The sequence below is a fragment of the Glycine soja genome, chromosome 18 (assembly GCF_004193775.1).
Source record: "Glycine soja cultivar W05 chromosome 18, ASM419377v2, whole genome shotgun sequence".
Classification (NCBI taxonomy): Eukaryota; Viridiplantae; Streptophyta; class Magnoliopsida; order Fabales; family Fabaceae; genus Glycine; species Glycine soja.
Genome location: NC_041019.1, coordinates 847,648 through 873,404, shown reverse-complemented (window position 1 = coordinate 873,404; position 25,757 = coordinate 847,648). Strand labels below are relative to the sequence as shown.

Sequence of the window (25,757 nt, the reverse complement as noted above, 5' to 3'; positions counted from 1 at the left end):
AGTTCTAGTTGTGGATAAGTGTGTAGTTAACACTTGATGTGAAATTACTTGTGTTGTAAGCTATGAATTGTACAATAATCCGACCAGTGTTATCTTGAGAAAAGCGTTGATGCGCAGTGTTAAAGAGAAAATGTAGGTTTCCTATTTAGGAGCCAGTGTTAAATCATAGTGTGATTGTGTTGAACGTGTTTAAAACACGAGTGTAAGGTCGTGGGTATTGTATAATTCATGAGCAGTGTCTGCATGCAAAAATTATTTTAGGGGTTGGACCTGAATCAGGAGGGAGAGGCCCTGACGGACTCTTCGGAGTGTAGGCCTTGGGGGTCACCGGGTTTGAGTGCTCCTTTAAGCCTATGCTGATCTCATATGGTTGGAGCATTCTCGCAAAACATCGTGACCCTGACTGGTCTCCCTATGATCTTACTTAGTGAGAGTGACCTGACAAACCCATTGTGTGGTGTGTCTTGTTATGTACTCCTAAGCGCCCCAGGGTGGTTTTTCACTGACATGGTACCACATTGCATATAGAATTGAGTCTTAGCATAACTATTGCATATGCTTGCTAATTGATGTGTTATTATATCTTGATCGAAGTGTGGGATTCTTGTGTAATGTGATTGATAATTGAAAAGTGAATTTTGAATGACGAAGTGGTGAAGTTACGTGAGCTATGTTTAAGCAAGTGGTATCTCATTTATATAATACGTATATTTAATTGTCTTGTTTCTCTATTAGCTAGGAATGTGATAACTCACTCCCTGTGTGTTGTTGTGTTTGGATCCTGTGATGATCTTGAACTTGTGTTCGGGGGAGCAGATGAATAGGTGGATGACTATGAAGAACCTCATGCTAGAGGACACGAGAACACAACGCTCTGATAGGATGTGACATTAGGATATAGGTTCTATATTAATTGTATGAAGACCTTGTTGAGTCGAGAATACTTTATTATTTATTTGGACAAGTTTGAATATGATGTAGAAGAAAATGAATGTGAGCCTTTTTTCCCTTTGAAAGACTTGTTTAAAAAAAAATGTTTTAAAAATACTTTTAATTAATATTTGAATTTTTTTTATTCCTTATTAGTATATATGTGAGGGGTAGAGGGTGTCACAATAAATCACTGAGCATATATGAAATATTTTTGGATAAAGCATAATGTTGACAAATTATGCTACTCACGTCGTAAAGAAGAACAATTAATAAAGGAATATCTTAATCTATAAATATCGCTAACTAAGAAGATATAAGCTAATGGAGGGGATATCCACGGATCCTAATTGAGGGAATTAGGGATTAAGTATATATATTCGTTTTGTTGTGAGTAGTGACTTTTCTTTCTTTTGTTTTATCTTTGATCTTAGCTTTAACAGAGTTTTTCTGGTTTTTCCCGTGGAGTTTAATGCGAGCAAATTTATGAATTGTATACTCTCTTTTTTGTGTGAATAATTTATGAATTATATACTGATGTTGCTTGTGAACTAACATAAACTAACTGACTTCATGTCAAAGATAAATAAATAAATGCAAATTGACTTGTCGAACATATACATTACTATAACAAAAAGTAATTTTTGTGCTAATTAAAAAAATCATGCGAATAGAAAAGTAAACTTCTCTTTAATGATTTGGATCAAGTGCTAGGCAATACAAGTAATTAAAACATTAGCATGTTTCTCTCGTTCAATGCAAAAGCTTCAAACGTGCATTAGGAAAGAATACATACCCTAACGTTATCCCAATTCCCAATAAATTAAAGAAGCTCTTTTCATTGGCTTGTCGTGAGATTGCAGATATATCTAATTATTTAAAAGAGAAATTATATTTATACAATTTTATCATATTAAAGTTATACAACAGAAATATAGATGAAAAGAAAATTCAGCCAAAAAAAAAGATGAAAAGAAAAGTGTGAGAAAACACGGTTGAAGTGATAGAAAGAAATAAAACAATAGTATTATAAGTATTATTAAAAAAATATTTTACGAATAATAAAATTCTTATTAAAATTTAATCGTTGTCATAGATAAACTCAGAAAAAAAAAGTATTATGCTATTATGGTATACCGTTCATTGTATGGAGACTGCCTTCTCTACGATGCAGTATTTGATTCAATATCAAGCCAGAGAAGGAAAACGGAGAGAACTGGAGAATTATAAGTTTAGTCTTTTATTTTATAAATTCCGTCTTTTTCCTAACTTTTTGAATTTACTTTAGTAAATACAACGACAACACACGCTTGTCTAACCAAATACGTGAAAATTATAGAAACAGTCCAATAAAAATCACACAATTTCTCTCATTTTTCTCCCTCCCATCAGCGAATCCAAACAGTGTAAAGTTCCAAAATTTAAGAAAAACCAAAACTAACTAGCAATTGCATATGGAGGCTAAGGAAAGAAAGCAAACCATTATTACATTTGATCTTCAATTTAGCTGTGAACATCTTCAACAAGCATGGCAGGATTTAAAACTCCTTTACATGTATTTTTTTTTAAGAGCCTTATTTTTTACAAAGAAAAAAAGGCTCTTCAAAAAATAATGGTTTGCTTAATAAAAAATAATTTTTAGAAGAGCCTTTACAAGTATTTGTGACATCCTTATTAAACAATATTTGCAAATAAAATATCAATTTTTTTATACTTTATTTCTATAAAAAAAATGAACATAAAAATAATTAAATAATATACATAAATTATCAAAGAATCATTTACCTTATTCCTATAAGATACATACATACATTATTGTTAGAAATATTTTTAAAATTGAAGCAATCTTTGAAAGAAAGAAAAAACACATTAATTACATTATTGTTGAACACAATAAGTTTAGTACAGAACATGACTACTCTTGAAAACAATAAATACAAAACACTAATTCTCAATAAATCAATAAATTTATTGTGACACGAAAATTAATTATCCCCATTTGTTCGAACAGAAAAATATACTACTTGCGATTAATTATTCTATGATTAAAGACCATGTAATCTTGTAATACCTTATTAAATCTTATAAATTAAAAATCTGTAATTATGTCTCATCAATATTAACTAAAATCACATAAAGCTAAAGAGAAAGATAATAAAGGTTAAATAATACTAAGTAGTTTGAATAGTACAATTGAAGAGTGTGAGTGATTTAAGGAGTGTAATCATGAAGGAGCAAGAGAGAAAACAAAAACAAAATGAAAAGTAAGATCGTAAAAGAGAGAATAATAATAAGAATAAAATAAAACACACAATATGTACACCAAAACCTCGTATCCTTTTATATTTAACCATAGAGTATAGATTATAGATAAAGACATCTAACCCTTTCATACAATTAAAAGCTCGGAATAACTTAACCCAACTCATAAAAGGCTCCCATTTCACTTTGGAAGAGGACAACATTGAACAACCACGATTGAATAAGATCCCATGTCCAAGGAAGTGAAGGAACGATTACATGAGTTCTATCAAAATGAAGTCGTAGGCACAATGCCATCAGGACAAAGACAAGAACACCCAAGGCCAAGGTATGAGTTATTCCCCATAAATCATAATCTTACTCACCTCTCAATCAAAATGGAAATTAGAGTTAACTCACCAGTCAAGCACGAAGTTTATACCAACAAAGCACAAGTGCACAACCAACAAGGATCAATCATAATTAATGTCAAACACTTTATGATCAGAATAAACACCTAATCCGGGCTCTGAAAAAATCACAATTTAATTTCCAAAATATAGTCCTGATTTAAATAAATAATCCATGAAAAATACAAACCGCATTACAAGCTTGCAAACATTTTCCTTCTATTTTTAATACGACTAGTACCTTTAAATGTAATTTAGGTCTTCTAAAAAATTAACTGAATCGAACCAAGGACTTAAATGTCTTATATTTATGATCATGAATAAGTCGAAATCAATGCTTGATAAAAATTAGTAATGTGCTACTACTTTAGTGAACCAATGTTAAGTAATTTAACTTTATGAAAGAATCTCTTTTGCGGATTGTGGTGTTAAATGCGGAAGGTTGAATCACCCACATTCTATTTACGTAGTTTCACCACTTAAAATAATGGATCAAACTCCTTATTATGTTCTGCTATCTATCATGTTCTAAAATCAAATACCGATATAAGAATATTTTTATATAATTTTATTTTCAAAAAATCTGCAAATCATCGTTTGATTTGAGAACTTAATACTGACAACAAAAAATCGATCTTAAGTTTTGCCTCAATAATAATTGCTACCGGTTCTTGATCACTGGGACACGGAGTAAATGATTCAAACCATGAGGGTTTTGACTTATGATGAATGAATACCAAATTTAACAAACTGTATCTAAGCAAATGATCTATGAAAACAATTCAAGACAACTAGGCTATAAATGAACCTTCACCAATGTATCAACTATCAACAACCAGATGAAAGCCTAAGAGTGATGATGATATCAACAACCATAAGACAGAAGCTACTAAGGCCCTTGTTAGCTGTTACCTTACCTTGGACCTTCAAGATGCATTCTTTTGATTATATTTACAGAATAGACAAGGAATTTAAATATTAAATGCTATGCATGATGACCATAAATTAGAGGACAGCATGGTGTAAAGAATTGTGGAGGACTGGGGGGTGTAAGGACACAGACAGTTAACCAAGATCAATTTCAACCCTTTCTGGATTTCCCCTTTCAGTCTGGTTAGCAACAAGTTCAATTCCTAGCTGTCCTTTGTCTCCGGCACCAAATGCATACAGCTTCCCTGATTCAGTGAGGGCAAAGGTATGAGCATTCCAGTATATGGAATTGGTTAGACTAATCTGTACCACCCGTTCATTGATCTGCTTCAGTGAAGTGACAAGCTCTGGACTTAACACATTTGCATGTCTGTTGCCCTGTATATTTACAATCACAACATAGTTAATATTTTGTTGTATAGAGATTAATTTATAATTGAGTATCATAAGTCACTAATATTAACATCTCATATAGGTTTGTGCTCTTTGTCCTCTGGCTCTAAGGGTTGCCTAATGCTTACGTCCATCATTTATTATAAGAGGAATTCTAGCACATAATACAAGTGGAACTTCAACAAGTTTCAATTTATAGTAAGAGAAATGCTGACAACAACGCTCTCTAACACATAACTTTGAACACAATCTGTACTATTGGCGGAAAGACTGTGCTAGAGAGTGCATTGCTAGAATTCCTCTTATTACAATACCTAATTGACTAGAGTTCATGGTGTCATGATTGTGCAAAATGAAAGAAGAGGGGAGAAAATATGTGAAACTCGTCACTTGAACCAAGTTAAATAACAAACTCAAATAAAACATGGAAAAAAGGGAGAAGCAAAGCAGACCTGCTCATCATTTCCAGCAGCATTATGCCCAAGACTAGCAGATTCTCCACAGCCAAATGAATACACATCACCATCATCAGACACGACAAAGGTTGTGTAATCTCCTGTTGCAACATGAACAGCTTTGACATTGCTCAATGCTTCCACCACCTTAGGTACTGATTCACATTCTTCATTCCCATGCCCCAAGCAACCATATCGGCCCCATCCCCACGTACAAACACGGCCATCCCGCCCCACCACAGCAGCATGCCAAGCACCAGCTGCAACAACCATGGGTTGGAGGTTCAGCAGCCCAAACTGTTCGATCAAACGAGGGTACTTTTCATCAGTTCTCGAGCCGTGTCCAAGCTTGCCCCCCAAACCACACCCAACAGAATATACCGACCTGTAAATTTACAAGGAAGGACAACATAATGAACATTCAAATATTATCACAGTAAGAATGAAGCTAGACATAAGAATCAACAATGTTTGACCACTGTCATGAATCTTGAGGTTGATGATCCATACTTCTCGTGCATATACATGTAACAAATGAAAATTAAAGAAAGAGGGAAGATATGTTCGTCAGTTAAAGAATACATTAATGAAAAGAAATTGTCTTTTCCCTCCAGCACCTTAGTATGCTTAAAGAATGAGCATGCAAAATTTTCCTAATTTGTATCATATAACTACCAAATAGAGTTTCTCTTTATAACAAAAAAAAAAATAGTAACAGGAAGAAAAGGAGAATATAGCTGGAGCTCACATTCCACTGGGTTGACAAGCCAGACAAAGTAGATAGCAATATCCAGCAGCAATTTGCACTACTGGTATGTTTTCAAGAGCACCTAACAAGGGATGAGGTTCCACATCACTTTGATCAGTGTGATGACCAAGTTTGCCATCACTGCCCCAAGAAAATGTATAAACCCTGCCTTCTCTTGACAACACAGCTGTGAAAAAGTTACCAATTGCAGCTTGGACAACAAATATGTTTTTCAAAGATTCCACTATCTGTGGAGCTGCAACCGTTTTAGAACCTTGAACTCCATACTCAGCTTCCCCAAATGAGTCCTTTCCAAATGCATAAACCTGCCCAGAATCACTGACCAACATTGTCCTCCCAGCCCCAGCAGCAGCTTGTATAATTCGAATGCCTTGCAAAGTTCTGAAACACAATGGAGTTCCATTAATTATTTAAAATCAACTAGTCCACTTTGCAGTTAGCTAGCCTTAAGTTGCAATATGATCGCATGTTCCAACCTTATTGGTCGAGGTCGCCATTCCTCGTCAGTGGTGCCATGTCCAAGTTGTCCAGAACTGTTGGAACCAAATGAATAAACAACCCCTTTTGATGTCACAGCAATGCTGTGACCAGGACCTGCTATAGCCTGAGACTTCTCCCTCCTGCAACATGCCTCTCCAGCCATCAAGTACCTCAGCGCCAGTTTCCATGAACCTCCACACCTTAGCTTCAAATCTTGGCGTTGTTCAGTTGTCATTGGCTTGAAGATGGCTCTCTTCTGGCACATGTCGAGTGCGGCGAGCTCGGATAAGGACAAGTCCAAATCCGGAGCAAAGTTTGCCGGCTGCCTGAAGAAGGAGCATGTTGCCTGCAACAGAAACAAAGCCAGTGTACATTATTGCCACATTGGTTGTTTTTGTTTGATGCTATTCACAAGTTCACATAAGCAAAACATAGTATCACTTGCCTCTAGTTTAGCAAGGTCTTGAGGTTCCAAATTGCATGCAGTGAGGACATGAAGGACAATGGAGGGATTAGCAGACAAGGGAAACTCTCCAGGAGTGGAGTCCCCAAAGCAATGGCGTTGCTGCCTTTGAAATGTTGGAAGTGGAGTGGCAATAATGGCAGTAATTGGCTGGTCAGGGATGTTATGGTATTGGACAGTTGGGGTTCCGCTGGTTGTGGCATCCATGGGCACTGCCAAACCTTATGCAGTGCCCTAACTTTGCAGAAGAAAAGATCTAAACTGTTCTGGGAATTATGAAAAATATGTGCAAATTTATTACTACATTCATTCATTTCTCTTGTTTCTCTAATTTATAGCAACTCTTGCAAAAAGTGTGTACCTCAAAAATATAACTGACTAGCAAATCTCAGGTCTCAAACCTACAAACAAAAACATACTTACATAAACCCATTATGTGACACACACAAAAAAAGAACTGAATTATATGACCAACTGTCTCCATTTATTGTGACATTATCAATTATGATCTACAATCACCACAAGGCATGCATTTAGACCCACAAAATCATGAACCTCCTATGAAAGAGGAGGATCAACAAGACCAAAACAATAAAAAAAAAAAAAACCAAATAGAAAAAATCAGAGGCAGAGAAGGAAATCCACACCGATCGTTGTATGAAACGCTTGATTTAGATATTAGATGACCCCAGATGAAGAAAAAAGCTTTCAAAAACAGAAAACAAACAGAATATTTGAAGGTGAATGCAAAGATAAAAACTTTGAGGGGAAGTATGGTATTCATTCCCCCAACGGTGGGATATTCCAAAACAAAAAGAAAGGAATTTTGCCAATTTTGTAATCGAAGTTAAAAATCTCTATTCACGTGAAGTCATCGTAATTCATCAAAGTAGGATCACCCCAATCAAAAGGAATAATCGACCCAGCAAAATCATCGTCCATGGCCAAACACCCAGAAACAGGGGCTTGTAATTGGAACCGCTTTTGCAACCAATTATTCAAAGGTAGGTGGAAAAAAAATCATTTTATATAATATATTTTGCTTTTGTTTTTTGGGTGTGACTTTCCCAGATCGGAGAATTATCAGTTTAATCCAATTCAACAAGTACACTTGCTGAATACGCAACCAGGAAAAAAAAAAGGTAAAAGAAAAAGGAAAAAAGAAAAAAAAAAACAGGGGATTCAGGGGAAGGAAGAACAAAATCACACGATCAACAAGTTTCCGATGAGTGGCATTATGATCATCACAGATCGAATGAATAAAAACATGGAAAGGGTGATTACGTATCGCAGACACCCAGGATTCCTGAAATTCAATCTGCATCGGTGGAGGAAAATCTCACGGGAATGAAATTTTTCACGTTTTTGTGAGCCAACTTTGGATCAAATAAAGGTAGACAGAGATGGGTTTTTGATCGGTTAACGTTGGACAGTGTGTGGGAGGGTGCTTGCAAGAGAAGGAGATTGAGAGAGAGAGAGAGAGTTTTGTTTGTTGAGAGAATGAATGAAGGAAATGGAATGAATGGTATTAGCTTTCATTTTCTTCTCTTCTCTATTATATCTACTTTCTTTTATTTTTTATTTATTTATATGATATATGAAGTGGTGATGATGTGTCGCTTTGGCAATGAAGTAGGAAATGCTATGCGTCTTACTATTAATATTTATATTAGTGTAGGTATCTTACACGTAAGCTAACCCTTTTAGCTTTCCTATGCCATAACCCTGGTTCAAGCCAGGTTTAGTAAACTCTAACTTAGTATACTTTTGGCATTTTTCTAACAAATAAATAATCACCTTCTGCATTAACCATATCTCAACTCTACTTATTTGAGTTATTTCTATATTATAAATTAATATTTTTTAATTGTACGATTCATAAATTAGTATTTCTATATATATATATATATATATATACACGAGTGTTTGTTTAGGTTTATTTATGTTCTCTTTGTTACTCTCTTTCTTCATATCCTTTCTCATTTGAATATTCTCATATCAATGTGATGAATTCCACTTTCCTTAAATGCATTTGATATACTCTTGTATGCTTTTGATATAAACGGATTTCTTACTGTTTGTTAAAAAAAATATAAACTAATATGTTTGACAAGTGATGACTGAATATTAAAAATTAATTTTAAATATTATTTTCACAATTTAAATATGCTCTTAACACGTATTAGAGATATCATCTTATGAATGATTTAGTTTAACTTCTTATCTCTTTTAATTTATTATTTTAAAAAATAATTCTCATTTTGATTTGATATTTTTTTAAAACAAACTTTCAATAATTAATCATGAGATAGTATAGTCACTTCTCAATCGTTTTAAAATTGCATCATCTGGGATACACAAAATTGACGTGACAAATGATGTGTCATTCCAATAAGCACGTCAGTCCTGATACAAGAACACAAATGCATCGTCCTTAGCAGTCGGATTACTTGGCTGACATGTTATTAATAAATGCTTCAATATTTGAATTCATGATCATGTTACAACTCCTTTATCAAGTTGCAGATACTTACTTACCTATAAGAGACAACTTATCTATCAGTTACAATTTATCTATTAGCTATTATCTACAAGCTATGAATTATCTACAAGAGTTGTTACACCACTATAACAACTCCTACAATCAAGGATCCCAAAGTTCCTATCCCACATATAAATATCATGTTCTATCTCATCCTTTTCCATTCATTTTAAACTCACTCATGTGTATTTTCTTGAGCGTCGGAATCCTTTATTTTGTAGGTTTCCCTCATGTTCTTCTGACAAAGGAAACCTACAGTCCGTCCGACGTGTGAAATCGTGGAACTCATCTAGGTTACGTTTACCCTGACATCAATCAATTCTAGATTTGGATAAGTACAAAAAGAAATTTTAATTTAACAACAAGCACACAAATTATTTCTTAGCAATTTCAATTACCCAACACCTTGATTTTTTTAACCACTAATTTAGAGCTGTCAAACTTGAATCGTCTCGATAAGCTACAACAAGCAAAATGTTAAACATTAGACCTAAAATGTACCAGGTCAATTTGTCTTCATCGATCAAATTGACTCAAACCTATGAAATAATAGAAATATAGGCCCGAAAACTAACATACCTATTTGGTTTGATATTTTTTTTCCTTTCCCCTTGTAAAATTTAAGTATAACCTATGAGAAATGTGGTTTGGGTTTGTTTTGACAAGCCAGCGGGTGGGTCGAGTCAACAAAAGTGTAACCTATGAGAAATTTGGGCTAGCTTGGCACAACTCTCTTTCCACACTTTGGCATGCTAGGTTGAGCAACATTTATTTTGATAGTTTTACACTTATTCATGTTTATCAAACTTTCAACTTAACTTGTTAATTTTTACAAGTTTACAAGTTCACTTAACATGTGAGTTGACTTGTGTATAAATTCTCTTTTTAGTAATTCTATGTAAACTTGGTAAACTCTATACAAACTTTGTAAAATCTCGAGTTTATCACTGAATCAGTGAGTTAGCAAGTTAAAAAAATTAGACTAAAATATGTCGTTTTGTGTTGTTTTTGATGCTCTTAAGATTCAACATATCTTCATTTGACGTGTTGTTCCTGATTTGAAGAACCTTCACTTCTAACAACATTAAATCCTCAATGGAAATGTTCTACCACTAGTGTCATATCGGCAAGTTATTATCTAATAATGATACATTATTGAACTTTATTATTTAAGTATTGTGAAATTTATGATTTATTATTTTACATTGTTGGAATGTTTAATTGATATATTAATTATAGATATTTTGTTATTATTTTTATATGAAATAGATTCTTATGAGTTGAGTCTATAGAACTCTTACGAATCTACATAGACTCTTTGATAACCTTGCACTTATCACTTTTAATTTATCTTTTTCATCTTTATTTTTAAATTAAATTTTAATAAATTTTTCAAAAGAATTGTTAAAAATTAAAATAACATTATGTCTCGATATAAATTATTTATCGAAAATTCAATATATGACAAGTATTTTAGCCCATGTATTATGACTAGTATTTTAGCCCACGCGTTGTAGGGTCGAATCCAATATTAAATTTTATGATTATAATTATTTATCATAAAAAGGAAGAAATTATGAATTATAATTTATAATAAAAAGAAGATATATATATATATATATATATTATGAAAATTTCTATTTATATAATTTTATATTTATCAAATATTTTAATAGATATGTTTATTAAATTTTTATAATTCAATAAATTAATTTAATAATTTTCAGTAAATAATTTTTAACTATTAATAAAATTTCCAATTTTCAACTAACTTATAGTATTAACTAAATTTGTTAAACATAGCATAGAATTTTTTTTTGAGATGATATATCAAAATGTATTCTATTTATTTGCTTTGTCGTTTGTGCTAAATAAATAGATAAAAATAATAATACACCGCACTCGTTGAAAAAAGACACGGCATAGAGCTTAAGGAATTGAATGGGTGACGAATGATGCATATTTGATTTGATTATTCAATTCAAATGTTAAATCATTGATTTTAAGAATTAATTATATTTTCAGTATAATAAGCGGTTAAAATTATTAAGAGTGTTTGCCAGTTAAATCAAGTCAGTTTGGGGAGAATAAAGTCATTCAATTTTATTGATTTCTTATTTTTATCATTTTCACACTTTCATTATAACTATTTATATAAATAACTGTGATGATCGAGGAGTTATTTTTTACAATAACTAATACGATTGAGAGAGAATTTTCAAAATCAGTTAAAAAGAAAAACAGTCCAAAAATGTGTATACTAAGTATAGTTATTTATTTTTATTATTAGTATAAATAAGATAGAAAATGGTATTTTTTTATACATAAATAGGAAATGATGTAATAGTTAAATAAGAGTAAGATAAGATGAAAGTATATAATAAACTCCTCTACTGTATAATGTTTGATCTTTGATGTATAGAAGATAAATTGTTAAATAACATATATCATTATATTTTATGTTTAATTAAATTTGATAGATAAAATATAAAATATGAGTGAATCATTAATTTAGTCTTAAAATTGTTATAATCGGCTATATTGGTGTATAAAATTAATTAATAAAATGTATATTTTTATTTTAAAATTGTAAATTATTAACCAATTTAATCTCTGAAATTTTAATAGTAAAGAGCAAATTGGTCCATATGAATTTTTAAAAAAAAAGACAAAATAACATATGACATTATAAATCATCAATCAATTTAATCTTTTCATTATTAATTAATGTCTTCTAATACTGTCATTTAATCAAACAACACATTCACAAAACTTATGCTGTGATAGACATTAATGAAACAGCTTATTCTAAATACTTATTTTGTGTACTCGGAGACATAAAGTCCGATTCCAATTGTTACTCTAGCAAAAACACAGAAAACAAATCAATTTTACTTGTCCATTTAAGTAAATGAAAGATTGGACAAGGTGAATAGATTCATTTTATTGACTGTAGATGGATGGAAAGTCAGAAAATAGCCTTAGGCATCATGGTGTTTCTTAAAATTTGATATGGGCCACTAGCGTGACTAGAGCTATTTCGGAATTCTATTTCTGGGTGACTTATTTGCATCAAATACCGATCGCACTGTAACTTCTTTTTTTAAATGCACCGGCATAAAATCAAATAATACAGGACCTAAGCTGTTTTTAAATTGGTAACTGCTAATATGCATAAACATGTTAATCATCCTTTTTTATATATATGTGTATTTAACAAGAATTGAGTGGATATGTTAAAGTATAAGTGTGAGATTCTTCTATATTATTAAGTTAAGGTGTGATATCAAATTAATTTATGGGATTACTCATATCCCATTGGTGTTAAATTTTCTTGGTTTTACTCTCGAATGCTCAACAGATGAGATCATCTGATCATTAGACAGTGAGACACAACGACATTGATATATTTGGCTTGACATGGCGTGGGAGAAGTAAAATTAACAGAGACTAGACTACTGTAATTTTACTCATATAGGGTTCACACCAAAAAGAAAAACAATCTTGGACTATCATTGACATAATTAAATTTGTACAGTTCCTTCTAACCTTTCATTTTTGCAATTAATGTGTATATATATGTATATTCCCCTCCCTGCCCGGTTATTCTTCAAGCCACAAGGAACAGTAAATTTACTCAAATCCCAAAAGTAGTGCATGAACGAAAGTTCCATTTTCCTGCTGTTGTTTATTTTTTAAACAAAAGAAATTGTTTTGCCCCTCAATGTTGGAAAAAAAAGGTAATTTATCATGGACAAAGACCCACATGTTGAAATTATAGCAGGTAGGGGGTCACTTCAGGACTAAGGAAATCATTTACAGCTTTTACCTCATGCATGCCTCATGGTGTGGTGTAATTTGCTGGCCAAAGCGTGACAAGGAAATCTTATATATATGCTCACACACGCACTATCTGTACCAAATGTCCCTGTAAATTTTCTTCTGTTGGCACTTTCATTCACGTCCGAAGGACCTAGCTAGGTAGAAAATAAACATGCACGCATGAAGTTGCTCAGCAATGACAGCATGTCTATAAGGTGTGGTCAGTTGTCTTGAATGATATGATTAATTCTAGAGTTTTGAGTTTAATGCCTGTCAATGAAATTATTTTTATAGTATATATCAATCAATTAAAAATTATCCATTAGTATCATTTTAACATAATTATTATAAAAATAATAAGTTTTTCATATAAATAATATATAATTGAAAGTAATTTTGCATAACCTATTTTTTTATTAATTTAAATATTAAATTTTATGGTTTCTAAAAACTAAGCAGAACAAAGTGATAGAGAAATATGGTAGAATATGTTAGTAAATATTTGTTTTATAATCTAAAATTTAAAATATATATTACTTATATTAATTCTATTTTATAAAAAAATATTTATTTTTTAAGATTTTGTTTGACTGGATCAATGTAATTGGTTAAGTTTGTGTTGATATTTTTCCAACTATCATATCTTTTGTTGTTGTATAGGTCTATGTTTATATATATCTCTTTCATCTTCTTTAGAAAATACAAGCAAATTAGCAACAACAATCTGATTTCTTTCTCCCTAAAATTTTCTCTTCCTTCTCTTATAAAAACTTATTTTTTAGAGTAAAAACATTGGTGTTCAGAAGTAATCAGATTTTCCTACCCAAGCAAATCAGCAACAACAATCTGAGGGTTTTTCTCTCTAAAGATAACGTTTGTGCGCTTCAACCCAAGCTAATTATTTCTTCTCCTATTTTTTTTGTACTTATTGTATGATATAATGCATGGTTGATTCATGTTCTGCCAATTAAAATTATTTTGCTACTGTTATTTTCTTATTTAATTCAAGGCTTTGCATTTTCTACTTATTTATTTATTTTATTTTATTTTAATTTTCTCACATAATAGTACTAGCCAATAGCCACACACATAAATCAATTAAGTGGTTTAGCTGTACAAAAACTAAAAAACACTGCCTTTTGGCCACGGTGAAGATTAAGAACTGTAATTTATTTTACTCTATGCACCTAAAAGGCTTAGATATGATTTCGACCAGTTACTTGCTTTGGCAAATCTTGGTCTCCCACATCTTTTATTAAATGCACGCTTTAGCATCTTCACCATTCATATTTCGGTGTTTTAATTTGTGAAAAAGATTAGTGAGTTGAGGTGTGGTCAAAGTTGACCTTTCCATCACCTTTGAATATCACAGATTCAATGGCGTTAAATACGATAATCACAAATTCATTTGATCGGCAAAACTGAGGAAGAATTTTTTTTTAAAAAAGGTATTAAGCAACCCAATTGAATGAACAAAATTATTTTGTTTACAATTTTGTCATTTAAATTTAGATTTTTTGTCAAATGCATTTTGATTTTGAGTATCTTTGAGAAATATTTTAAGATAGTTTATGGCGTTTTTTATTATTTTAAAAAGTTTATTTGACTATATTAGAAGGGTGTGTAGTTCATAAGCTAATTGAAAACATATAAATTAGAGTTGAAAATTTTAAAAGTTTGTAAGGTACTTGAGTAAATAGAAAATATTGGTGAGATTACTTAACAAGTTAATTAATAAATGTAACATGACATATTTAATTATTTAGTAGTATACATCACATCACTTTTAAATTTGAATTTATTTTTAATAATTTATGATCTTAAAAATTAGGACAATAATTTTTAAAATTTCTATTATAAAGAAACCGATGAGTTTTAATGATTTTTTTTTCCAAGTATAGTGATTATATTAATTTTGAAAATAATAGATGATCGTAGTTGTTTTATTCATTTTTTGTTTATTATGATGTGTTTTCTTCCTTTTCACATAAAATATAGTTTAGTTAAATACGCTTATACTGTTTAGAATCATTTTTTAATATTTGAATAAATTTTTAACAATAGTATTTTAAAACAAAAATAATTATACTTTTTTTTATATAATTTTAGGCAAGTGATAATCAGTGTCCAGTGTCCTGTTATGAAATTCAAAGTAGAAAGATTTTATTAATAAAAAGTGCCATTAGCACACTTTTAATGTGATTTCCATTGCATTCTAAGTGTGAATTTTAAAAAAAAAACTTCTATTTTAGATTCTTTAACCAATAAGACACTAATTAGGAAGACTCATTATAATTAAAAATAAAAAGAAACTTCATGTAAATTAGTGAAGATCAAAATAGCAACAAATATAAAAGTTGACAGAAGACATAAAAAAATAAGATACAACACTATAGGAGTGTAATTTAATCTATCCTCGTTACTAGTGAAATAAGACATAAAAAGTTGTAAAGACAAGGTTGTAAGCTTAAATTTTCTAACAGAGATTTCTAATAAAATTAATATTTGTTGTTTCTTTTAGATGAAAAAGAAATGTTGACAGAAGAAAGAGATGAAAATGCTTTACACGGGTCGTATATAAGAAATTAAAAATGGAACATGAACATGGATTCTCAGGCTACAATAACTAGCATGTGTGCCAGCTGTAGAAGAAAAGGTGAAGCATCAAATATTTGTTACGGTTGAAGAATGCGTGTCGGGCCCTGTCCTACAATCGTGGACCATCTTTGTTCAGTGTATTGTCACTTGTCACCAACAAAGAAACACTAGCAATCATACATTAATCAAAATCCAAACCATATATATCAGTTCAGTTCATAAAATAACTTACATTCTACTCATGAGTTAAGATCAGTAAAGCAAACTGTTGTTTTTAATGAACAAAATGTTCCATCAAATTAAAAAGTATGGAAAAAAAATCCTCGGAACCAAATAAAATATAACGTGCTAGGCCTGCTCGATCAGTCTCAAATTTGTCTCCTCTTACGCAACCCATCATAGATTCATGCTCTTGTTGGGACTTCATTTACCCATAAGCTGTTTATCATTTTATGCATTACACCAAATCCCCTTTTTGAATGTTCTTATATACATGATCTTCTAATTTATCCTTTCCAGGGCCATGAGTTCAGAATGTTGGACACGTTCTAATACCATGCTTATGGACTACACTTTCTGTAAGAAACACATTTTGCCGCCCATCAAAGATATAAGGTTGACTCAAGTAAATGATGAAGGGAGAAAAGTCACGGGTTCAAATATTCTTAACAGACATTTCTATCAAATCTAACAAATTAATATTTACAGATAAAAAAAAACCATTTTGCAACTCATCCTCATCAACCACCAAGATTTTAATCCTGAAGTGCACGCACATGTATACCAATTGTCATGGTGAGTCTGAAAACTTTTATATTACGGGAAAATGCGACCCAATTGTAGTCGTGGTTGTTTTGCGGCGAGTCAAAATACCTTGATATTATGAACACACTTGCGGTTGAGGAAGGCTATTTAAAACCATGCTAATCGCCAACTGCCAACTGCTCTACTTTTCTAGCGTGTAAAAGACCTCTTGCTGCTAGTACTGCACGGTGATGCCAATGATACATTGCCAGTTACTTTGTTAAGATCTATGACTTCACCCACATGCAATTTATAGCGGGTTTGAAAACTCAATGATAATAAAAGAATCACGTTTGACATTAAAAGCTATAATTATATTATTAACTTTTAAAATCACAGCCAAAATAGCAGAATAAGGAACGTAGGCATGTTACAAAAAGAATAACTAATTGAAATCCAATGACAAATACTGTTATTGTGTATACTCGTGGGATGCCGTATGCATAAGTATGTCAATTTAGCCTACTTTCGAACTTAGGCCATACGCACTTGATGTCGTTATCATATATTAAGGTTTCCAAATTGAAAATATAACAGGGGGATAGGAGCATAGGGCAGTTAAAATTTTTATTATACAGGATATAGATGTCAACCAGAACATGGTACAATTCAACAAAACTAATGAAATTGTAGCGCACACGCAACGTCCACCTTAAAAGTGCGTGTGCTGAACACACAATGGGCCACATTAACAAGGAAGGAAAGTGTTGAACAAGTTGCGTCATCAAATGAAACATGGCATTCAAAAGTTTCACTTTGCTGAGGCAAATAACTTGGAACGAAACCATATATTCGTTAAGCAGCCAAGAATATCAACAACTTAAAGAACTAAAATACAATGAGCTTATTACTTTCTTAAAACTAGCGTCTCAAAGAAAATATACCTTAACTTCATGTCAAAGGTATGGCTTGGATAAAGTCGCATTAAACCTGATCATTTTAAATCGTCAAAATTGGTACAACCGTGCAAGTCAATAGCTAAAAATATCACGACAAAATATAAAAAGCCCACTATTTAGCCTGTTATTACGTGCCGATATTTTAGAGTAGAAAAAAACATTATGGATATTCTCCGATCACGGTTTCTACGGGATATACAGACCTAGGCCTGCATTTACTGAACCACTACAGTCACAAACAAAAAATAGTATCAAAGATGACAAGCTGACTATAAAGGGTATTATGAAACATCTGTTCTAATGGGAATTCATCCATCTTTGTCAATGAAAATTGATGAAAAAAGTATTATACAAACTAAAACTATAAGGCTGTAAAATCAGCCATCAAATCCAATCACTCCCTCTGCCACTATAGAAACCTTGAATCTCATTCATTCCACCATTTCTGTGGCAATGTACAGTGTTAACCAGGCAGACCCCAAATTGCAAGGGAGGCTGCGCTTCCAATATGGCATATAGATGGCAACTGGGCCAGTCAATCTCCAAGCAGATCAATCTCTTTTAGTTGGTCAATCCTTTGTCTCTTCTGCAGGAGGTTGTTTGTTTGTGGCGGTTGTAGTTGTTAATACTTCTCTTGGTTCCTGTAATGTGGATTAGACATAGAGAATTGTACAATTTATGAGGTAATTATTCTAATGCTGATAATATAAGAAAGGTTCCTTTCAGCAACAGAGAAACAATATAAAGGAAAAAAAAAAGAAGAAAAAATACAACTTATTATCAACTGACTTTGTATCAACAAATCATAACTCAAGACTAGTAGAATGATATTGCACACTATAATTTAGTCAGTTCCATTATTTGAAAATCCAAATAATGATTCAGTATTTATCCTCATATATTTCATTTTATTTTGTTTTGTATATATACATTTCAAATATATGCTACAAAATCAAAAAAGCCAACTTTTTGTTGTCCATTTACTACTCCAGATACGGAGAAAAAAATGCTGAGACTGTTCTTTAAATTTTCGAAAAAAAATGAATTGTTCATGCTGGGATGATGAAGGGCTATGGGGGGGAAGAGGAGTAAATATTGGGGAGGAAGTGGGAAAATGCAGAGCTTTCAATTTTTTAATTTAGGGAAGAAGAATTTACTTAAATGCCCCTTTAGTGAGGTTGTTGCATTAAATGAAATCGAGGTTTTTGGTCATTAAATTTTGGTGTATAATGCTAATATACTCCAACTAAAAGAGGTTATTATTGGAGTATATTAGCACCCTGCTTTTTAATATATTTTCATTATTGTAAATTTTATTAAGAATTATTAAAAATTTTATTGTTTTTAATAAAATTCGCACGAAAGTCACTCAATAATTAATTGTCTGCCCTTACAGTAATATGCATGTTTAGTTCAATTTATTTTGAAGAAATAATCACTTATTCTAGCATATCTATGAATGAAGGAAATGTATCTTTAACAAATAAATATTAGGAAAAGTGCCCTATATTCATATGTGCAATAATACCTTGTCTAAATTTTTCTCGTTTATCTCAACATTGTTGAAATGAGCAGAACCATCATTATTTTCTGTCTCAGATATAGACGTAGAATTCTGATTTCCCTCCAAGTCTTTACTTAATGGATTACCATTTACTACTCCAGATATGGAGGGATCAGTATCTGAAGCCACAAACCGAGATTTTTCAACAACTAGATCACCTCCAGTTTGATTTCCCTCTTCAACTGTTTTCTCAAATGTCTCGTCTATTTTAGCTTTTCTAGCCGCTGCTTCCAAGGCTTTCCTTTCTTCTTCTTTTCGTTGTCTTCTTCTTGCCTCTTGCTCCTTTATTAGCTTAAATCTGCAACAGAAAGAAGAGTATAATTACAACAGATGAAAATAAACTAAACTAAATAGCATATGAAATGAGTGTAACTACCTACAATTACTAACCTTTCACCAGGTTGTGGCCCCTCTGATGTTTTCTCACTTTGTCTGGCTTCTTCCGCTTTTGTGGAATTTAGCTTAGATATTGACTTCTGAACCTGTGTTAGGTCATTCTTCATGATATCATCTGGGACTTGCCTTACAGGATTTTTAGCGCCTCCTAACTTTTGAAGCCATACTTGTTGTGCAGTGCTCAATATATTATTTGTTAACCTGTACAACATAAACATAATAGGTAAATATAAGATAGATAAGATTAAATAAACAAAACCAACCAACTGTAAGCTTTACCTATGCTCACCAGTAAAGACTAAGACCAGAAGGAACTGAGAGAGCAAAGTAACCAATCATTAATGGAAGGACCTTGGTCAAGGCTTGAGAACTTTTCATGTTGGGATCATTTGGCTGAAAGTTGACATGAAAAATGACAAATAACTCAGCTACCAATGAAAATACACAGATGCACTTAATTCACAGACACATAAAGTAAATCACATTAGATGAAAAGGTAATCTGGTTAGATAGCCACACTATGGATACAAAAAGGCCAAAATTAATCCAATATACCAATATATTGTGTTAATTAGCAAGCAGCTTGAAAATGCATTCTACTTAAAGCTATAATAAAACTCTTATAAAGCACAATAAGGTTCATGAATAAAATTAACATTAGAACCTACATGCATCTGATCTAATTGTACATGCATGATGCAACATGACTGACCTGTGATGACTGCATTATTTGGACAGAGATGTACTGAGAGACAATCAGCAACACAGGCAAGACCAGGTAAGCCAATGTATCTGACCATCCAAGGGGAGGGTGACCATCCTGAAGACAAAGGAGTAAAGCAAAAAACATTAAAACAAAATTCGCATTTAAATCCACATAGAATATGCAATAAATCACCAAAAATGTGAACAAAAACCAAAATAAGATATGGAAAATTTCATACAATAATCTAAATCAATGAAGGTGATTCAAAATTCTAAAAGATCTGCCCCACTTGACAGACTGAACACAAACATTCATTCAATTATTGACTTTGACAAAAGAGAGGAGAGAGATGCATTTTAGTTGGTCCCTTATCAATATAAACTCTTCAAGTAAGTGCTTAATAATATTTGCAATGTAAATACACAGCTATCCTGGCTTTTCTCATTGTGTACCCACACCAGTGACACTAGTGGACCAATACACACACACCAGCTTATACTAAAGGTATATGCCACAGTTTGCTTTCAGAGTATTTTCACAAGCATATATTTTACCTAACACCCTCTGAAAAAAATATCAAGTTGCTAACAGCATAACCTTAAAAAGAAAGCCACAACAGAAAACCACAAGATTACAAAATTAATATCTGTAACATATGAAATTTTACTTTCTACGAGAGATACTCACCACAAAAGGAAAAATCCAAGAGATACCACTGCCATTCTGACGAGCTGCAACTGTAGTTGGACCAGCAAGAGAAGGTATCCAGAAGAAACCTTCAGTAAGGAGCCCCTTTGTATATCAGATAAATGCATAACATTAGCCATGGAAGATATGAGTCATGTATACCCCAAAAATGGCATAGTTAACTGTCAAATAACAAATCAACATCACAAGCGGCATACCTCATCTGCCACGTTTGAAAGGGCTCGATATAGCCCAATCCACACTGGTATTGTTGCAAGTGTAGGGAGGCATCCTAGGGAAAAAAAAAAAAAAGAAGACATATTAACAAAAGAATTACCAACTTCATGTTTAAAAAACCAGATAATGCTTATAGTTCCATAGATTAGCCAAAGAAACATTAGGAGAAAAATTATGGAAATAACTTAGAAAACAACAAGACTTGTGATATGAAAGCTCTGCAAGGCACCATCCTCAAAGCCAAAAGAAATATCAATAAACCATTTGCAATAAAGCCAATAATGAAATGAATACCTGCTAGAGGATTAATGTTGGCTAGTTTATACAACCGAGCAGTTTCAAGTTGAATTCTCTCCTGCAAGAAGACAATATATAAATCTTCATATTTGAACTATTTTATAGAACTCCATCGGTTAGAGGTTGCAGAGCCATGCTTTTACAGTTAAAGTTTCCAGGCAATATCTAAAAATTTACCCAATGGCAGTTCCCACAGTAGTTTAATTGTTATACAAGAGATTTTATTGGAGAAAGTAACAGTTATAAAAGCTAAATAAAATACCTGATCGCCAGCATATTGCTGCTGAATAGCCTTTACTTGAGGTTGCAAAGTTCGCATAGCTAAGGCAGATTCTACCTGAGAATAATCACTCAGAATTTTATTTAACTGAATCATGATGAATATGATAAATGGAACAATATTCTATCTATTACCAAATTTTTTAATGTCAAAAGCAGTAATAGTCAGTTCACAACGATAAATGTATGAGATTCAAAAGATCATGGCCTGTATTGATCATTTTCAACAACTACATACAAACCTGTTTTTTGGTTAATGGAAAAGTGGCAGCTTTAACAAGAACTGTGAGCAGTATAATTGCAAAACCATAAGCATACGGGACATGCAAAGCAGAAAGCCCATCCTTGAGTACCTGAAAAACATAAATTACTTCCCCTCAGAATTACTGGACAGCATATAATCGCAAAAGTAGACCCATGTGTACTTATAAAAGTACAATTTTGAACCAAAATAGCTATCTAATTCACACATAACAATAAATCAAAAGTAATGATATATCCTCCTGTTAATCATCCTAATACTCTATACAATAATTCACACATAACTGATAACAATAAACTGCAACTTCCTTTGATTAAGTTTGTCAAGTTAGCAGTCTTCAAAGCAGTAGTTCAAACAGTAAAACTTATACAAGGTGAAATTAGACCGGAATAAATTACTTTCTTAGCCATGCAAAATTATCATCATAACTTTAAAGTCCTTTCAGTGGCAACTAGACCTAGTACGGGAAATTAAATCGCTAGAATCAAAGTGGAAATAATGATATTTCGCATTTCTCAGCTACAACAGCAAATACCACTAACCATCCGCACTGGAACGCTATCCTACCTACCACTAAAAATAAGTGCAAACTGTAGTGTAGAGAGCTACAATCTTATTCTTACTTTTCCATTCTATGATTCTAATTACATTCTCTCCAAACACAGAATCACAAGCTCCGTCAAGCGAGTTGATAATTCAAATTACAATTTCAATTCCACACATCAAGAAAACCAAATCAAATCGAAGAGTTCGGAGCTTCAGAGAGCAATACCTTGAGAACGGTCTCCATGTAATTGGCAATTCCGGAAAGCCAGTCGTTGCTCTGTTTGGCGGTGGTGGAAGCCGCAACAGTATCGGAAGAAGAAACGGCGGCATCGGCAATCGTGTAAAGAAGTCCCTCCGCTCGGCCAAACAGTTCTCTGAGAACACCTTCAGCTTCGTCCGGCTCGGGCAAGAAACCGGGTTGGAACCCGAAGCGGGCGACGGTAAGCGAACCGCGAAGAAAGTGTCTGGCGGTCGAACCGGAGAAAGCGTGGGAGTAAGGTCGGTGCGGGAAGTGGCACGTGCTCCGGTTCCCCAAGGGAGCAGAGACTACGTTCGGCGCGCAAGGTAACAGAGCTGCCATAGTATTCGGTTCGCAACGAACCGGACGGTTCAAAGAAGGAAAAAAAAACGAAGTACTCCCTGGTTCGGTTGAAAGTAGATAGCACTAGCAAGTTCTTGAATATACTAATATGCCAGGAGCTCTGTGCAGTGGAAATGGAGCAACGCAAATGAAAAAGATTGTGTGGGGGGTTCCTCTCCTCCTTTCCTGGGTTTTAGAAATTCAAAAGGGCCCACCCATATCATATTTAACAAATATAAAAATAAAATATCACTAGTGTAGAAAATGTATATATATATATATATATAAACCAAGTGATGGTGGATAAATGGTTAATGGCATAGAATTGTTTAAATAATAATTGAATTTGATCCTATATTATCTTTCCATTGAATTTTAGATTATTAATTTTTTCTTTGATGAATGGGGGTTTAGATAAAAAAAAGAAGCTGTGCTATTAATTAATTAAAATAATTATTAACATGACTTCTAAGTGGTAAAAAAATTATATTTTATACAAGAATTTATAGTTAAAATTTATATTATTAGTGCTATATTATTTATTTAACGTAAAAGAATTACAATAATTCTAATATTTTCTATATCTCTATTCCGTCAACTCTCTTAATAAGGTTTCAGTGTGCTTTCTCAATTTTACATGATTATTTGTTATTAAATAGTAAAATTTATCTTTAAAAGTGGAAGCCACAAATAAGTTGATTTTTAAGATGAAAATGTTAAATTTAGATTTTGAATGTGTAAAAAGTTTGAGAAATTAATCCTATAAATTAATTATAAAATTTGTAACTTAATGATAAATTGGTTTTAAAAAAACATAATTTATTATCAAATTGATCCTTCAACATTAGAATTTGATGATAAAATAATTTCTAAATTTTAACACTAATACTAATTTGTCCCACTTTTTATATATTTAGGAACTAAATTTATATTTTTTTATCTTTTAAGATTAATTTATCATTACATTGCACCTCGAAAGATGAATTTGAGTATTTATGTTGTTTTTTTCTCAAAGTATATGATTGATGTACATCGGCACCGAACATATTATCACATTTGTAACGTGACAAAATGAGAGTCTAAAAATCTAATCTCGATATATACACGAAAAAAACGATAGTCCAGCGGAGTAAAAAGTCAATACATTAGACTTGAGCTGCGTAGTTTCTATGTGAGCTGCGATAAGCCCAACTCAACACATATTACATGCTTGCAGGCTAAACGGTGAGTCATCCCAAGTACTAAACGTTCTCATTAGTTCTTAAAATGAAGACAATTTTAAATAAATCTTTTAAGATTTTAATTATTTAAAATCTTTGAATTTAACTGCTTATTTTCATTTTAATTTCTAACTACACCACTTAAATCACTTTTTTTTTTGGATTAATGTGATTGAGAACTTAGTAAAAGGATAATTTACTTGGATCCATGCATTAGCAAGACATTAGTGTAAACATGTGAAGTGATAAGAGACATAGGAATATGAGGTCCGAAACTTCCAAATGGCACTGTTAGGATAAGAGTAGAATCCAGATATCACAATCTTAATGGACCAAATTTCTCAACTTGATTTTCCATAGTGTAGTCAATACTCATAGTACGTGCAAAGTTCCCCTCTATTGTCTCTGCCTCGGCACTCTGCACTCTGCACGTTCATTTTCCGCAATGGCAGCAACCCTAGCAGCAACAAAGGCTATGATAAACTCCAAGTGTTTGAACCCAATAACAGGGTCATCACCCAAGTCGAACAATCCCAAGCTCCCACCTTCAAAACCCACACTCTCCCTCTTCTCCATTCAGAACTTCCCAAAGGGAATAACCTCCAACGTCTCAACTTCCACAGCAGGCACTGCCATTGCAGGCGCAATATTCTCCTCACTCGCAAACTGTGACGCAGCCTTGGCTGCGTCGCAAATTGCTGAAATAGCGGAAGGCGATAACCGTGGGCTGGCACTGCTGTTGCCATTGATTCCCGCCATAGCGTGGGTGCTGTTCAACATTCTGCAGCCAGCGCTGAACCAACTGAACCGCATGCGTAGCAGCAAGGGGGTCATCATTGGGCTTGGGCTTGGGCTCGGGCTGGGCGCATCAGGCATGCTTTTCGGCCTAGATGCATCGGCTAGTGAGATTTCTGTGATTGCTGATGCTGCCACCAGTGACAACAGGGGACAGCTTCTGCTGATTGTGGTTACACCAGCGATTGTTTGGGTTCTGTACAACATTTTGCAACCGGCACTCAACCAGCTTAACAGAATGAGATCAGAGTAGTGACTTTGCTATGCTAATGCTAAGGGAATGGAATTTTGTGCACCCGCTTCCAATGCCTTTTTCTTGTACCACTTCTTGCTTGTAACTTGTACCTATTGCTCTTTCTCTCTCTAAATATAAATATTATCTCTCTTATTGACTAGGCCCATATTCCTTAAAGGAAGTTTCAAGTTTCATTCTGGTAGATAGAAAAAAATGT

The 25,757-nt window shown here is 32.8% G+C and overlaps 3 protein-coding genes across 4 annotated transcripts; 1 reads left to right on the top strand and 2 right to left on the bottom strand.

Annotated features, from left to right (window-relative positions):
• Nucleotides 1-4,272: 4,272 nt before the first annotated feature.
• Nucleotides 4,273-8,609, bottom strand: LOC114397710 (ultraviolet-B receptor UVR8-like). Of its 2 annotated transcripts, XM_028359885.1 has the most exons (7): nt 8,356-8,609; nt 7,433-7,472; nt 7,054-7,337; nt 6,605-6,954; nt 6,108-6,509; nt 5,357-5,744; nt 4,273-4,889 (listed from the first exon to the last, which is right to left on the bottom strand). In XM_028359885.1, exons 3-7 carry the CDS (start codon nt 7,276-7,278, stop codon nt 4,647-4,649), a joined length of 1,608 nt encoding a protein of 535 aa, XP_028215686.1. In that variant the 5' UTR covers nt 7,279-7,337; nt 7,433-7,472; nt 8,356-8,609; the 3' UTR covers nt 4,273-4,646. The 2 variants fall into 2 exon arrangements, with proteins under 2 accessions (XP_028215686.1, XP_028215687.1); XM_028359886.1 differs by having other exon boundaries at nt 7,054-8,609.
• A 9,228-nt stretch (nt 8,610-17,837) lies between these two features.
• LOC114397699 (ALBINO3-like protein 1, chloroplastic) lies at nt 17,838-23,473 on the bottom strand. The gene is made up of 11 exons (XM_028359875.1): nt 22,937-23,473; nt 22,145-22,255; nt 21,886-21,960; nt 21,621-21,681; nt 21,308-21,381; nt 21,090-21,194; nt 20,409-20,516; nt 19,986-20,089; nt 19,691-19,897; nt 19,265-19,598; nt 17,838-18,377 (listed from the first exon to the last, which is right to left on the bottom strand). Exons 1-11 carry the CDS (start codon nt 23,288-23,290, stop codon nt 18,306-18,308), a joined length of 1,605 nt encoding a protein of 534 aa, XP_028215676.1. The 5' UTR covers nt 23,291-23,473; the 3' UTR covers nt 17,838-18,305.
• Nucleotides 23,474-24,845: 1,372 nt separating this feature from the next.
• Nucleotides 24,846-25,704, top strand: LOC114396093 (photosystem II core complex proteins psbY, chloroplastic-like). The gene has a single exon (XM_028357984.1). It carries the CDS (start codon nt 24,956-24,958, stop codon nt 25,556-25,558), a length of 603 nt encoding a protein of 200 aa, XP_028213785.1. The 5' UTR covers nt 24,846-24,955; the 3' UTR covers nt 25,559-25,704.
• Nucleotides 25,705-25,757: the final 53 nt, after the last annotated feature.

Coding starts and splice junctions, on each gene's coding strand:
- LOC114397699 (XM_028359875.1), bottom strand. CDS start 23,290: ATGGCAGCTCTGTTACCTTGCGCGCCGAACGTAGTCTCTGCTCCCTTG. Junction 22,256..22,936: donor ACATGGAGACCGTTCTCAAG/GTATTGCTCTCT, acceptor TATGTTTTTCAG/GTACTCAAGGATGGGCTTTC. Junction 19,898..19,985: donor TCTGGTCTTAGTCTTTACTG/GTGAGCATAGGT, acceptor TATGTTGTACAG/GTTAACAAATAATATATTGA.
- LOC114397710 (XM_028359886.1), bottom strand. CDS start 7,278: ATGGATGCCACAACCAGCGGAACCCCAACTGTCCAATACCATAACATC. Junction 5,745..6,107: donor GCTTGTCAACCCAGTGGAAT/GTGAGCTCCAGC, acceptor GTAAATTTACAG/GTCGGTATATTCTGTTGGGT. Junction 4,890..5,356: donor CTGCTGGAAATGATGAGCAG/GTCTGCTTTGCT, acceptor GTAAATATACAG/GGCAACAGACATGCAAATGT.
- LOC114396093 (XM_028357984.1), top strand. CDS start 24,956: ATGGCAGCAACCCTAGCAGCAACAAAGGCTATGATAAACTCCAAGTGT.